At 39.0% G+C, this 15580-nt stretch overlaps 1 protein-coding gene across 2 annotated transcripts; it reads left to right on the forward strand.

Annotated features, from left to right (window-relative positions):
* The first annotated feature begins 1693 nt into the window (after positions 1-1693).
* Positions 1694-15462, forward strand: LOC140951529 (T-box transcription factor TBX10-like). Of its 2 annotated transcripts, none has more exons than XM_073400794.1 (7): positions 1694-2300; positions 2893-3157; positions 6035-6308; positions 7902-8072; positions 13341-13408; positions 14101-14264; positions 14914-15462. In XM_073400794.1, the coding sequence occupies exons 2-7, from the start codon at positions 2901-2903 to the stop codon at positions 15180-15182; spliced, it is 1203 nt and encodes a 400-aa protein (XP_073256895.1). In that variant the 5' UTR covers positions 1694-2300; positions 2893-2900; the 3' UTR covers positions 15183-15462. The 2 variants fall into 2 exon arrangements, with proteins under 2 accessions (XP_073256895.1, XP_073256894.1); XM_073400793.1 differs by lacking the exon at positions 1694-2300 and adding an exon at positions 2324-2717.
* The last annotated feature ends 118 nt before the right edge of the window (positions 15463-15580 follow it).

The following is a 15580-nucleotide window of genomic DNA, read 5'->3' on the forward strand; positions in this document are numbered from 1 at the left end:
GTATGTATGCATGTATGTATGTACACATATGTGGCATGTTTTAAGCCCATCGACTCTGTATAACGCCACATGGGGTAAATTGTTTGTTTTTTTCGCCCGGCTGAGGTAAACATCTCTTTGTGTCCTTTCGTCCATGTGGGTAGAAATGTTACCCTTAGGGCACCTTTACTGACAAATGCCCTTATTTCTGGCTTTGCCAGGATAATGTTTCGTTTTTATTACTTGCATTTAGAATAAAAGGCCAAACTATTCGGCGGGTCCGCCACCAAGGTGACAGGCGTCGAATTATGTGAAATTATTTTTCCACTAACCCAATGAAAACTTTAGGCGAACAGATGCAAAATCGATATCGAATTTTAAGAGGAGTTTCTAAACCGTGTTTGATATTTCCATAGTGATAAAGTAACAGTTACCATTGATAAAATTGCAAATACCGATGATGAGGTTTCGCCGGAGAATCATGCATCAAAGTGGTGACTCTCTGGCCGGAGGGAGTGGATGAGGAGTTGGGGCGGGGGGGGGGGGGGGTGATGGGAGGAAAAGGCGATCGGAATATCAATGAGACATCCTCACATTGTCCTCACAGTCTCAACTGTATGTCAACGAAGATTTGCCGGCCCTAATTCGCACCGTCATGGCTCGTTTTACCGAATCGTCTTGCCAGTCTCACAAGCTGTATGATATGATTTGTTGTCAACACCACCAACAGCAAAACCTACAATAAAATAAAAACGATATCTTTTAATTAAATGGATCTTGCCTGAGAAGGTCCTCAGTGACTCACGACACCCTCCAAGTAAAGTCCATAGAGTGCCTGGACAGAGTTAACCTTGACACAGGTTTATATTATCGTTGCAGAGTACAGCACTACGAGAAGCACTGCCGCTACATTTCTTTCTTTCTATAGCTTCAACCAATATTTCTACCCAGAAGTGGCAGTTGATGTCACGCGTCTGTAAAACTGGAGAATGAGTAGTGACGTTTTCCAAACACTTTTACCTATCTATCTAGTACCCGATCAACTTACCGGCCATGAACTCACAAGAATTAATGACCTGAATAGGAAATGAACTCAAATGAAAGAATTCAACTAATGTCTCCTTCGACGTAGAAGATTTACTTCAGTACTTGTGAGTTTCTGCGTGCACCACTACGTTCACGAGTAAAACCCGATGAGTTAAAAGGTGCAACTATCAGTCATTGTGATCGCTTAAGAACTGGATATTTCAGTCTTCTTTCTTTCAAAAACAATCATCATTGACTGAAACGTTGTTGAGATTTCACTGATATTTTTGCTGACAGATTTTTATAATATCGTGCGTTAAGCGTCTCAGCCCTAGGGTTGAGGTCAAAAAGACTCCCGGGCTGCGATGATCGATGAGGCTTTACCATTTCTTGTTCAAAAAGTGTCGTATTATTGAACAGAAGGAGCTTCGCTCAAGGAGAAATCATTTTTGCACAATATTAATAAAAGGAGAGTAAATGTTAGCGGGACTTTTCAAAAGCTTTAATTTGAATAGCCCTAGCAATGGAATGTAGTGTGAGAGTCACATTGCCCCGTAAATAGCTGCAAATGATTGAAATTTAGACAGTATTAGATTTGAAGAATAAGAGGTCCATTGAACTTTTCATGAGTAGTCAACTTTCATGTATACATTTTTGCCAAAATTAATCATTGCATTGGTTTTTTTTTAAAGAAAGCTTTATTGAAAAAACATCAGTTTCTTTTTTAAGCGATCAGTCAGGTGCGTTTTTCTGTACATTCCTCTGCCAAAATTTGATACTTGCTGTACTCCGAGTTATTAAGGAGGAAACGACACAAATTCCCTGAACGTTTTTTGGATAGTTGCTTTGGATCCACTGTTTGCGAGCTTTTGGCCCAAGGGCGCAAAAAAAAAATTCTACTCGAAAACTGACGGATTACTCGGTACTTTGTCGCGTTAAGTGTGATAATATTGTTGAGGAAAACGGATTTCATCTACAGGACGTCATTTGCACCTGGTTTACAACAAGCTGACTGACAGAAAGCGGCTGATTAAAAAGACATCTGGCCCCTACTGTGACAGGCAAGGATCTAAGAATGAGGTTAAGACCTCAAGTGAATAATAAAACAGTGCCTCTTAATACCGCAAATGCATTAACAGCATTTCGTTCAACAAACCACTCAAAAAGCCGAACCTGATGGCCGCGACAAGAGTGTAAACCTACTGATCCGCAATTGTAAAGGTCTAATCCAAGATAAGCCCAGGTTATAGTTGTGCGTACTGTTTTTGCTTTGTCGTGAGAAATCTCCTGTCAAGGTTAGTACATACATATTTGAGTCTCTGAAAAATCCTATACGCCAATGTGCCAGTATGCCGTCAATTAACTAATTAATGGTCAGAGGATATATTCCATTTGTTGGCACGATTTTACAGCACGTATAAATAAATGACGGGGTTAGTTCGCCATAGGGTTTAGGGAAAGCCATGATAGAGCTCACAGCAGACGGCTCAAATTAGATTTCAGACGGTTCAAATCGGATCTGAGGAGCCCCATCTCGACCTTTTATCAGCTCTTAGTGCGTGTTATGGACAGTTCTGGATTTCTTTCTCCCAAAGCAAACGCTTTTTCCATTGCGCACTTGATCGATAGAGCACAACTGGCAGACTTTGCGTTTTTCCAGCAGAATCCCAGCTATCACTGGAACTCCCAGGTTCTGATGCGTGAAATGGAAGGTAGAAGTGTACGTTTAACGCGCGCGCGCGAGAGCTGCTGGCTTGTAACCCTGGTGTCATTGCCTTAAGTCCATATCATTCTCCATCAATCAATGAGTTCCACCACTTGGCATTTGCGTTCCCCTGCGGTTGTACCCTTCATCATCGTCTGTGATTTGTGATTTCTTTTTCACAGAACGCCTCATGAACGCAGGAACGGGTAAAAGAACGCCTTTGAGGAGAGCAGATAACCCGCTGATGCCTGACGATTCGGATGACTCCGGTGACAATGTTCACTCTCCAAATTCAAGTCCCCCAACGACCCAATCTTCTTGCTCGCAAGCCAATGTAAGGCCATTGTGTGCTGGGCTTATAAACGCAAGAGTAGATCTAGAGATGAAAAGCTTGTGGGACGAATTTCATGCTCTAGGTACCGAGATGATCGTAACCAAAGCTGGAAGGTCTGTAGTCCGTTTTTTTTCGTTTGGGCTGCATTTGCTCTCTCTGACTAGACTGATCTCAATTTAGTTTTAGACCTCCTTACTCTTACTCTGTTAATCCCTTAGTCCTTCATGTAAAGATCCGTATTGTGACTCTAACAGAAAACTTCTTAAGCGGCACTTTGGCAGAGTCCTTTTTTCTTATTTTGCGACATGAAATTTAGATTTTTCACTTTTGACTTTGGTCACTTTTACCTGGAGTGGAAGCCTGGTTTGATTGATCTGTTCAACATTATACAAAATTGACCATGTTTATATGGTTATCTCAATGGTTTTATTTTTTTTTTAATCAATGGATCGAAAAGATGTGTGGTTTTCTTTGAACACATATCAAATTAAAGTTTCCGTGATTTTTCCGTCTCTGAAGTCTTATCCAGGTTACAACCGCAGGGAAATTAGTTATCTGGATTCATTTGCTTCTTGTTTGTGAAGCATAAACAGGAAACCAAAATCTTAAAGATAATGTACGCGTGGTTTAAGACTTTCAAGGCGCAAACATAGAAGTATAGACACTTCTTTCAATGTTGCGTGTAGCAAGAAGCTATAAATCAGGCAAAACATTTTACCCTCCTACCTCCGATTTCATCAGTACTCTGGGATCAAAAATCATATGAAATTCCATATCACAGAGAGCCTAAAGACAAATACTGCCACATGGAAGGTCTATTAAGAAGCTCATTAACACGCCTGCCCAGTATTTTATCGAAACACAAAAACAATCGCAACTCCGAACTGTCTTTGGAGCACTAGAGATTGATTAAAATTTCTTCGGTTGATTGAAATATCTTAAGAATTGTGTAAAATATCTTAATTTCCATTGTTGTCTGCAAACTCACACATAATACCACGCGAAGACTCGTTTTTGTGTCGCAAAACTCAAACTGAGTTGGGAGTGTGTTAAGTAGTACCATCATAATTTACTACACCAGCAGGAAAAGATCTCAACAAAAAACGGAAAAGCAAGTATTTTTGACCTTATATTTATTCATTTACCGAAAAGTCAATCCTCGATCCTGGGTACGAACTAATTTCTTTGACTGTCCTGAAAGGTCAAAATCATTCAAGCAATACTACGTTACTGAGCTCTTGAACGAGGTCATAATAACTTTTGTCTCAGAAAAAAAAAGATCTCGATGCCATTGTTGATATCAACCTATTCAATTCTTATGACGTCAAGTATTAGTATAGGTTCTGGCTTTGAGCTGCTTTAGTGCGTGTAAGTATGACCATTGGAATCAAAGCTACTTTGTAGTAATTTCCTGTGGTGTTTCTCTATGATGATGTACTTGATGTTTCAAACTTTAGAGTATGGCCACTTAAATGACAGCTAAAAGCAGCGTTCTCCTGTTGTACTGTTCATTATGCTGTACAAGGTGGCTCTAAATCTTTACTTTGCAGATGAAATTCTGAAGTCTAATTGTTATAATGAAACTAATTAAGCAGTGCTTTCCTGTGGTTGGTTTTGTTTTTCTGAAAAAGGTAGTTCAGGCTTTTGAGATTGCGGGTGAAATCTTAAAAAAAATAATGAAAGCAGTACCTGCAGTCCTGAGATTGTGAGTGCAATCCCGTAAAAAAGAAATGAAAGGAGTACTTTCAGCCCTGTGGTACATGTTCGAATCAGTGGATGAAATCATTATAAATCTCTCATTCTCTGTAGTAACATATAATAGTATGTTACTCTGTAGATTTGGAACATCTTTGTTTTGTAAGTCGGAACAAAAGAGTCAAATAAGGTGAAGTTAAACGGGCGAGAAAAAATTCACATTCATTTAGGAATCTTATTAACTGTACTAACATGCAAACATTTCAACTGCAAACATTCTCAATTCTAAAGCCTCATTAACACCAAAGCTTAAACATGTTTAAAACTAAAAGCTGAAGAGTTAAACATTGTTTTAATTTGTTTTCTTGTGAAATGCTGCTTGCTGTAGTTTTATCGATGGCAAATGTAGTGCAATTATGTAACATGTAAAAGTCAATTTGAATTCTGTGTAAAAAGGCGGTGTACTAGTTTTTCATTACTGTTTTTCACTTTTTTAAAACCTAGTTTAAACATGTTATAGTTGGTGTGAATATCAAAAACGTGGTCGATTCTCGTGGGGGTTAGACTGTTCTTGAAAAGTGACGGTAAGACGTGGTACATCTAAACGATCTCACGAAAAAATAGGGGACTGTGAACAGTCTACGTGGGGGTTGCCCTTCCGTGTTGGCGTGATACTGCGAAGAGCCGTGCCAGCGGTGCACCAATACTGACTCGAACTGGGCGTTTAATCTCTCCAGTTGGGATTGTAATTGGTGCATCTCGTAGTAGCAGAGAACACTATCGAGAACTACAATTCCTGTCGGCAGATTTCTGGGGTGCAAGTTCTTATCGAACTGAAATGACTCTCTTAACAAAGCGTTTTCTAGCAGAGTTCTTATACTTTAGTCGTTGATTGTTCCAGTGAGCTTTTTTATGTGACCAAAAACCAAAATGTGGCTATATTTCTTTCATCTTACCCAAGCTTGACCAAAGGTTTTGAGTACGTTTTTCATGCATTACTTATTGCTACATTTGAATTGTGATGCTCAAACATTTTTCACTGGAAAAACTGGAATGCTAAAAGTTAACCATTTTTTTAAAACTTCCATGATAGACGATGTAACTATTATACTGACTACTCTAGGTCTAATAAAAGAATAAGATAATCAGTCTCAGTTATTAATACCTCGATGCGCCCACGGTATTCCCCACCCATCGGCTGGGGAGTACTACGGGTGCATCCAGACACCCACGCCTCGCTGGAGGCTGAGCCTAAAGAGGTGGTTGATTATGTTAATTCTTTTAAATCCCGTTAGGCGCATGTTTCCAACGTTCCAGGTGCGCCTGCAAGGTTTGGATCCCTCGTCCAAGTACATTCTTATGATGGACTTTGTCCCAGTGGATGACAAACGTTATAGATACGCGTTCCACAGTTCCAAATGGCTGGTAGCGGGTAAAGCAGACTCCAGTGTACCCGGGAGAGTACACATTCATCCCGACTCTCCCTGTACTGGACAGCAATGGATGAAACAAATCGTTTCTTTTGACAAACTTAAACTCACAAACAACCTGATGGACGACAATGGGCATGTATGTTGTCAATCATAATTTAATTTAAAGAAATAAGTTAGAAGAAACAAACATTTTTTATCAGTCTTTTACCTTTTATGCTGTGTTAAAAGGGGGAAATTTAATGGTAGCAAACACCGTTGCTTCTTAATTTTCTGATAGTTCTCGGTAGAGAGTGCAGGTTACTCAGCAGCCTTTATGCTTACATATTAGTCCAGGCCAGTTTGAAAATAACACTTTCCAGAATTCGCCAAATCTCGAAATCGTAATGAACTAAAGTAAATATTGACCAAAATATACTCTGCGTTTACAATAGACCTCTTTAGCTTGTCTGTATTTGTTTTCCCAATAGGCGTCCCAGGGCAACTTGTCCCTTTGTCTTTTTAAAAAATATGCGCAGATATGCACTTGAATTAGACAAAATTTGAAAGAAACAGTTCTTTAGAGTAGCCGATCACATGACCTGAATTGGGGAAACAGAACTTACAAGCTAAAGATCACAGGTCTATTGTTGAGACACCTTATTCGACCTTATATCTATCAGTCGGCATAAGCTTATATAATTTGCATAAGGTTTTCTCACAAAAGAGGCAAAAAAAGTAGGAATAAGAAAGCAAGAAGTGATGGCCTGAAACCAAATTTTTTTAATCTTACTTTTATACGAGAAATCCTCTGAATGAGGAATTTCCATAATGTCCTCTTGATTTCCGTTAAAGAGGGCTTTTACAGCGTCAGGAGCCGATTACTTTTTTCAAACCGGACGCATTTTACGCCTCATAAGACTGCAGCTGCTTTTTCAGGAAATCCTTTGTTTACTTTTGAGTCAACAACATGCGGTAATTCTTTCAAACCGCAGTAGACTAATCATGAAAATTAGATTAATCCTTGGTTCCAACATGGAGTCCTTTGAGTTAAATCTTACAGCCCTTTAAGGTCAAGTTAACTCTCTCAGTAGGCAGTATTTGGATGTAGGCGTTTCCTTTCTCATTTCTTAAAACAAATAACTGAGTTTGATGCTCAAGCCCAAATTATCTCTTTGAAGACGTGAGTTTTGGACAAACCACTGAATTGTTGGCAATTATTAATATGCACTTTCCCTCACACTTTGATACAAAACAGTCAATCAAATACGGATTTATTTTCTTGAAGATGAGCTAAATTTTCCGGTTTTGTTTTTTATCTCCTTTGGAGCGAAATGACCGAGGATTATCGTATTAACCAGGGATCATGCCTCTCTTGTTAAATTGAACTGTTTACCACACAAGATGGCCACCACGCGAAGACCATCAGTAACTTTAATTCCGGGTGGGGGTCAGAAAAATGTGGAAGAAGACTGATTGCAAAATTAAACCAATTAGCATTTCTCCGCGTAATCTTTCAGCTCATGCCACAAGTTCCTAACTTTTTTATTTTGTCTGAAAAGCGCCGTTTTACAGCGAGCCTTTTTTTTAAATCAAATATTCCTCTTGAAACATCTCAGCAGTACAAACCGCTTGATAGTCTTCCAGTGAACCGCCTTTCGCCAAACTTTAAGCAGAATAGGAATCACCCCACATAGAGGAGATATATCTCTGCAGTGAGTATAGTTAGGGCCTCGCATTATTTGTCTTGCAGATTATCTTAAACTCAATGCACAAGTACCAGCCTCGATTCCACGTGATTTTGGACGAATCAGGGAAAGGCAATTCCAGGACGAGTCTTTATGAAATGAACAGAGACCATCTGCGCACGTTCATTTTCACTGAAACGCAGTTTATGGCTGTTACTGCTTATCAGAATCATATGGTATGTACTAGTGAATATACAGTTGAACCTCAATTAAGCGGCCAGTAATCAAAATCGCCAATTGCACTTCTCCCAGCTGCACCTTGTTTGCTCCCCAAAATTTCGCATAAGCATTGTTTTCAATTTCTCTTGGGGCGGCTGTAATACCCAGGGGAAATGAAAAACAAAAGAAATGCAAAATTGGGGGTGGGGAGGGGGGCAGACAATTTGTGTTATGGGAGATCAGCGTGCAAATGGCGAATTGTAGAAAAGAATGGGAACCAAAACCTCTATACTAAGCGGCCACCTCTATTAAGCAGTCAGAGATAGAAGGGCCGAAACGACTGATTTTGCCGGACCAGTGGTGCTGGTCCGGTCGTGTGTTTGTTTCAAAATAAGGTGATGTTTCTGTTAAGAACGGTCACGCAGAGAGAAGGATAAAAAATTTGTCTATGTAGACCAAATTTTGGCCCACAGAAATTTTCAAAGGATCGTTCTTGGGAAAAAATTTGTATAGAAGAAGGCCGTGATATGGTCATTCAAAGACAGTGAATTTTAGCCAAGCCTTTTTTTCCTAATGGGCCCATGAAATTAAGGCGTTGTGTTTCATTTGCCATCAATCAAAAAGTGTCTTTTTATATTAGACTTGCAATGTGATGTTTAATTAAAAATTAGATGACACGTCTACTTAGAAAAAAGGAAAAATAATCATAGCTGGGTATGATGGCGAGGGCGGGCTTGGTACAATGTTTGTCGACGAATTAAGGAAAAAATGTTAGAAAACCATAGAGCCAAACGTTTTTTTTAGAGAGCCCATAAAATTCAGGTGTTGTCTTTCATTTACCATCATCAAAAAGTATCATTCTTACGTAAGACTTGCAATTTGATGTTTAATTAAAAAGAAAATCAGACGTGAGTATGATCACGAGGGAAGGCTAATTAACTTTGCAGGTATAATTTTTGTCTACGAACTTACCAAAGAATGTTTAAAACCATCGAAACAACATTTGCGCGTTAAAAAGGCTTTCTAACTACCCGAACTTCAAGAGGAGCTATTCTGCCTTCGAACATTTCAATTACTCACTACTAATACTACTCGTAAGTTGGAAGATTGAAAGTGGAAGTGAAAGTGTCATAGAAAAAAGAAAAATTGGCAAGTCAATCAAGTGTAACCTCTTATAAAATTAAAAACAATTTTGAAGGCATCGCTTCCTCGTGATTGTCCACACTATATTATACCTTTGCCTACCCTGCGAACAGTCTCCTTCGGTCTTCCTAGATAAGTCGGGAAGAGGGTGCCGGAGCTTCCTCTTTCGTCTCTTCTTTCTTTTTTTCCATGTCTTTCACTTCTTCTTTCCTGACTTATCTAGGAAAGATCGAAGCGATCCTGCTAGCAGGGTAACCTTTGCTCCACAGCTTTTTGTGCCACATAAAATTCAATGATTATTATACCAATGTCGGTCACCAATCGTTTCATTCGGCAGGTCTAGAAAAATTCTTAAATGTTCACAAAGTGTTTTTAATTTTTTTGCGCTTGACACCCAGCACCTTCACAAACCCAGAGTCTCTAGAACTATCTTCGAAGCAAAGGCAAGACACTACAGTCAATTAAAAAACAAACGACTTATATCAAGGCGAATCAGACTAATTTAACTGGCAACGATCCATATGTATTATCTTATTAAGCATGTCTAGAAAAATTGCCTCATTGCCTTCACTGCACAAAACTCGTTCCTCTCGTTCTAGAAGGACCTGAGGTCAATATCCACATGCGGTACCCGTGGGTCGCCAACAACTGTTTTTAAAGCCTATAAACAGGTCATTTGTAAAAGGAAGCCAATTATATTAAAGTAATACTAGGTAAAATTAAGTTATATTTGATGGCTAAAATCTCAGTGTGGGGTGGAATTTTTTGCTAAAAACAGAACTTGGGTCAAGACATTACGCCTTTTTGCAAAGAAATGAGCGGTACTTTCGGTAACAAAAAGTTCAGTTTTGCAAATGGCCGCGTTTTCTGGCTTTCCAAGATTTTTAGGTTTCATTGTTAAAATAAAATATCCAGATGGACGATCAGATTTTGCAGAATATCATTACTGATTTTTCGAACCTCCACTTACGTCAGAAAAGCAGAAAACAAACTACGTCATCTAAAGCTCTTGGCGCTTCGTTATGTGATAATTCAATTATCACTTGAGAATATCTGAATTCCTGTGCAAAGTCATATTACACAAGACTAAGTAATAAGGATGGAGTTTTTGTTTCATTTTTATAAGCTTAAGGGCTTTATACAGTTGATCTTTGTCAAGTGCCAAGAGAACTCTTAACAGTGCCTAAGGGCAGAACGCGGTACTCAGTAAGCAAAACCGCAACCTGATGTTATTTGATGACTAAACGATTTTTAATCCTTTACCTCCCGTAGGGTTTAAATTTCTGAAATTTCCCCGTTTACACAGAGTTCAAAATAAAGACCTTTAGTAACAAAATACATTTTTAAAGTAGTAAAAGTCATTAGATATATTCCGTTTATAAAATAGCGCATATTTCATCTATAGACAATTTTATTAAATATAACATTCTTTCTCCGGAGAAAAAAAATTCGTAATTATACAATGGAAAAGGTTAATCCGTCAATAGATTGAGGTAATTACGTAATTATACATTCTTTTTTAACCCTGTTAACCATATACTTGTGGATTTCTCTGATTTTTAGCTTGGTATACAAAAGTACAAGAGTTATTTATTCGGTCAAATTTACCGCCCATATCCATGTGGTTTTGACGTTTTCAGTATTTTAATTGAGATATCTAAAGTACATAACATTTTAATGTAGTTTTGGAAATATTTTTCATAACTGTAGCCTTCCCTTCGCGGAAGATCAAAAACTAAAAATGCATTGGACTTTGGCTAAAACGAGCACTGTTGGGTGATCTTCGGGCAAAATATTGCTAGCCTGCGTAGCATGGCGGTTTTGGTGATACAGTCAACTCTCTCTAAGACGGACACCTTTGGGACCGGCACTAAGTGTACGTCTTAGAGAGGTGTGTACCGCCACCGAAATGATCCCCACCATCGAAATGATCTCCGCCACCGAAATGACTCCCAATCACCACCGAAATGATCCCCACCACCGAAATGATACCGGCGGTCACTACCGAAATGATCCCCGGAAAATCGGGAATGGAATTAAGAGGATTACAAAAACTGGACAACAATTAAGAGCGTGCTTTTTATTTATTTATTTATATTGCATCTTTTTTACGGTGTGTAATTTACCTTTTTACCGCACTTTATTTTGCAGTAAATTGTTTTTTTTTTTTTTGGTTTAACACTAGACATACTTGTTCAAAAGATGCATTTCACTTATGTCTTCTATTTCTTCGAATTTCTTTTTATATTTTTGCAAGAAAATTAATCTTCTTAATCAGTGTATAGAACTGTTATCAGTCTAATTGCTTCCTCTATTTTCCTCTGTTTAGAATCGTGTTTGCATGAATAAACGAAGAATTTAGAATAGGTAGCAAAGTCCCAAGTCCATTTAAGCCAAGGTTCCGAAAATTTAAGACGGGATCATTTCGATTGCGAATAGGTATCATTTCGGTGGTGGGGATCATTTCGGTGGTGATTGGGGGTCATTTCGGTGGCAGAGATCATTTCGATGGTGGGGATCATTTCGGTGGCGGTACAAGGTGTCCGTCTTATAGAGAGTCAAATAAAGGGAGTAAAGAAAGGCAGGGACCAACTCTAAGTGTCCGTTTTACAGAGGTGTCCGTTAAGAGAGAGTCGACTGTAAACGCGGACGACGGCAGAGAAACCGCGAGGAGATTGGGGCGGGAGCAGAGAGAAGGTTTTTTTAAATTTTTTCGCGCGGCTTCACCGCTCAGTAGTGTCAGTAGTGCTCCCGACAAAACCGCTATCCTACGCAGGCTAAATATTGCCAGCGTTTCAACCGGCCTACGCATTGTCTAGATCATTTGTATAGAAGGTTTAAAGTGTTTGCGAAGTAGGCTCGGCAAAATATCGCTCTTGACTGAAATTCACAAACACGGAACTTGGACATTTTTCTATACATTTAAAAAGTTTGAAAATACACAGTCCGATGTCCATGTTTCTGATCTTTTTGCTGCTGCTCAGTTGTCATTTTTTTGTTGCTTTGTTGTTGTTGTTGTTTTTTCGCTTATACTAATTTTTACCTTCAAGTCTTAGCTGAATTTGCAATTTTCTTAACACCCCTTCCGTGAAACAGTGTCATTATTTTTAACAATAACATGTTCTGCATGTGATGTCATTTTAGCCAGATAGATAAACACTTGACCCTAGCGATTTTAAGTGGTCCTTCACATAAAGTAGTTCGTCTGTCCTTCCTCGCGCTGGCCAAATACTGTAAACGCTAAGTGGCTCAGCAGTGATCCTAATGGAAACGTATCAGTTGTTACAAATTCTGCGGCAATCATAGTGCTAGGGCCAAAATAATAGTATAAATAAAAGCCAATATTATTTCGAGTTGTTAGTCCCAATTCCGTGGGTGAAGTCGCTTGAGCTAATTTTCGCAGAAGGCCTCGTTTTCCCGTTTCCTCCACTTTTATTGGAAGCAACTAAACAGAGCTAATGTAATCTACTGTTTGACCGTGCGTATCATCACGACTGTGACTCCTTTTTTATGGCTTAAAACCAAGTATAGAATTGAGTTATTAACTGGGCCATTTCGAAAGAGGGGATTTGCCTTCACAACACTGTAAATTATTCCGATCTGTTTTTGCCCTAAAAATGTAGCCGTTTTTGGCGAGAAAAAACGTAAATATTTTGGTCTAATTTAGCTCACAATGAGGGTTATTACAGTCCATATAGTTACCTATGGCTTATTTGGACCCACGGGCTGAGCTGAAATGAGTCTCAGCGTGGGCTGGAATAGGCATTTGATGGGGCTGTTCTTGCTCAAATTGTGTCGAAATCAGAGACTCAATCAGATTTTGTCCTGCACGGCTAAATTGGCACTTTGGGGCTAAAACATGCAGATCATTCTTTTTAATTCCCTTTTCTTTAACGCCCAAGATATCACTGGGCTGGCCGGTTACTTGAGGGATAGCGCTGTAGTTTAGCCCTTTGGCTCAAAAAAATTTTAAAGTTCAAGATTTCAAAATAATGTCCTTTTGTAAAATGCAGAAGAAAATATCATCACCATAGGTTTTTTCCCTGTGAGAACACAGATATGTCTTAATTTTCTCTATACCTGGTGCTGGGAGTAACGAAGTTTGCAATGTAATCAGAGTAGTGCTGACAATTTTGTTTTAGATCACACAACTCAAGATTGCCAGCAATCCATTTGCCAAAGGATTTCGGGATTGTGATCCAGATGACTGGTACGTGTCCTAATTTGCTGTAAAGAAAAATTCCTCATTCTTAGTCTTGACAAAAACTCTGACGGGACCGTTTTGACAAGATAGTAGGGAACTTGAGCAAAGGCGTTTTTGAGCGACGTAAGTCAATCGGAAGAGGATCTTTTACATTTCTGAGCAGTGGTTTTCCCCAAATTTTCAGTTAAATCGTCTCTGGAGTGTAAAAAAACTAAGCAGTACAAATTTTATAGCGTTAAGGCATGTTAAAAGGGAAACGTCCTCACTTCCTGTTAACGTGCATCTCTCAAAAACGCCTTTGCTTTACCTCCCTAGTCTAAGGGTGTTTACTTAAATATTTACAAAAGGAGGGTCGTAGCTAGACTTTAAGTGCTAGACTTTAAGTGCAGTCAAGACACTAGCTGTAAACGGAGAAGCCACGCCGGGGAACAGCCAGGTGGGGTCTGGGGGTGTGCCACCTAACTGTAAAACTGAGACGAGGCAATTGCCGAATTATTGAAGCTAGTTACGAGGCCGAATTGCAAACTCGCCAAGGCAGCTAATTTTATTTACTTTAGATTAGATTGAAACCTTAACCATGTTCAACGCTTTATGACTGGTTCTTAATTGATAATGAACCTCTCTACCATGACACGTAATCATGAAAAACAAAAACCGAAACTTTTCTATCGACATCTTTTTCTTTCGTTACAACACAGCGTAATGGAGGTCATGAAACAACTTGATCAGGGAGAAATAGCCGCGACAGCACGTGCCAGATTACATGGAGATATGATGCCTCAGAGAAACGATGTACAATTATCGAGACCCCAGGCCCCTCGACCAATGACGCCTGCAATGAACCCGGCATTCACTTATCAAGGTACTGGGAATGCTCGTACATTTCCTTCATTTAGAGTTCTTCGATAAAAACTGCTAACTTCCTTAATAGACCTTTTAGGTCTACGTTTGTTTTTATTTGCTGGTTGGTGAGGTGTTTTGTTTTGTTTTGTATTTTTTATTCGTAGACTGTATTTCTGCCGCTCACTCACTTAGCTTCGGTTTTCCTCCTTGCGGGTGAGCGCGGGCTCATTTATCGGTCAGCTGCTAGTAACAGAGTAAAATGAAAGGCTGTAACCTGAAAAATTGATATTTCTATATAAAAGCCGGACGCAAATGCTACATAAAGGCTTTCTCTTTGGAGAGGTTATCGGAGAGAATCGAGAGACAACAACAACAACAATTCAACGTACACGTCATCCACATGTCATCCATAGCCAAGAAACTGGAAGTTTTTGAATTAATAAAATACAGAAAATTAGCAACTAAATATTGACATAAAAACAAAAACAGAAAAACAGAAAAATTGAATCAAAAAAAGTTAAAGTAGTCCAAGGGTCATCTCAGCTTTCCTCTTCTCCTACCTTACGACGGATGTCATCAGCTGAAGTATTCTTCATCTTTGAAGTACTATGAACGCAGACTAGTTTTGTGGATAACTTAGTTTATAATTGTTTGCCTTTATTTTGTAGGTCCATATGAGAACAGAGGAGCTCCTTTGTCTCACGTACCAAGAAACCTCCCCAACCCCTCCCCACCAGGGGGATACATTCCAATGATGCCCCAAATGATGAATCACGTGGGACCTAATCCAATGTCTCCAACAATGACAATGTCACCGACATCCCCGACGAGCCCCGGATATGGCCAGCGTACTTACCAGTCACTGCGCATGCACCGAACGATGCCTTACCCAACTAGGGGAAGCAGATCGTCTTCAAGCGATGAAAGTTGCCAATAGAAAATTCAATGTTAATTAAAATCGAATTGAATCTGAAATTTCTTGGAAAGACTAACCATTTTTGTAGCGCTAAAATTGTACGTTTCTGTATATACAAATTCATGCTGCCAACAATTTATACACTGTTTACAGTGGAAAAATCAGGTTTTCATTCGAAACGAATATTTTTATTGTTGGTTTTTCACGTACGTAAATCACCGACGACTTGTTTTACCAGGTGAAAAGTAAAATATTGTTTAAAATGCGTGCAAACGTATGTATTAAAAATAATTGACACTGACACAGCCTTTTCGGCAAACGTTTTTTCTTTAGTAAGTGTTTGTAAGCATTTTTAGACTTGTTCTTTAAAGCAAAAATCTCTCTATATGAACCGAACGGATGGTTTATCCTTTACAAGA

This window comes from Porites lutea, chromosome 11 (genome assembly GCF_958299795.1).
Source record: "Porites lutea chromosome 11, jaPorLute2.1, whole genome shotgun sequence".
In the NCBI taxonomy this organism is placed as follows: domain Eukaryota; kingdom Metazoa; phylum Cnidaria; class Anthozoa; order Scleractinia; family Poritidae; genus Porites; species Porites lutea.

What these genes read in the sequence shown, in the direction of transcription:
- LOC140951529 (XM_073400793.1), top strand. Translation starts at nt 2,570, where the DNA reads ATGGACAGTTCTGGATTTCTTTCTCCCAAAGCAAACGCTTTTTCCATT. An exon ending in TGATGGACGACAATGGGCAT is followed by an intron (nt 6,309 to 7,901) that starts GTATGTTGTCAA and finishes TTTGTCTTGCAG; the next exon opens with ATTATCTTAAACTCAATGCA. An exon ending in CTGCTTATCAGAATCATATG is followed by an intron (nt 8,073 to 13,340) that starts GTATGTACTAGT and finishes ATTTTGTTTTAG; the next exon opens with ATCACACAACTCAAGATTGC.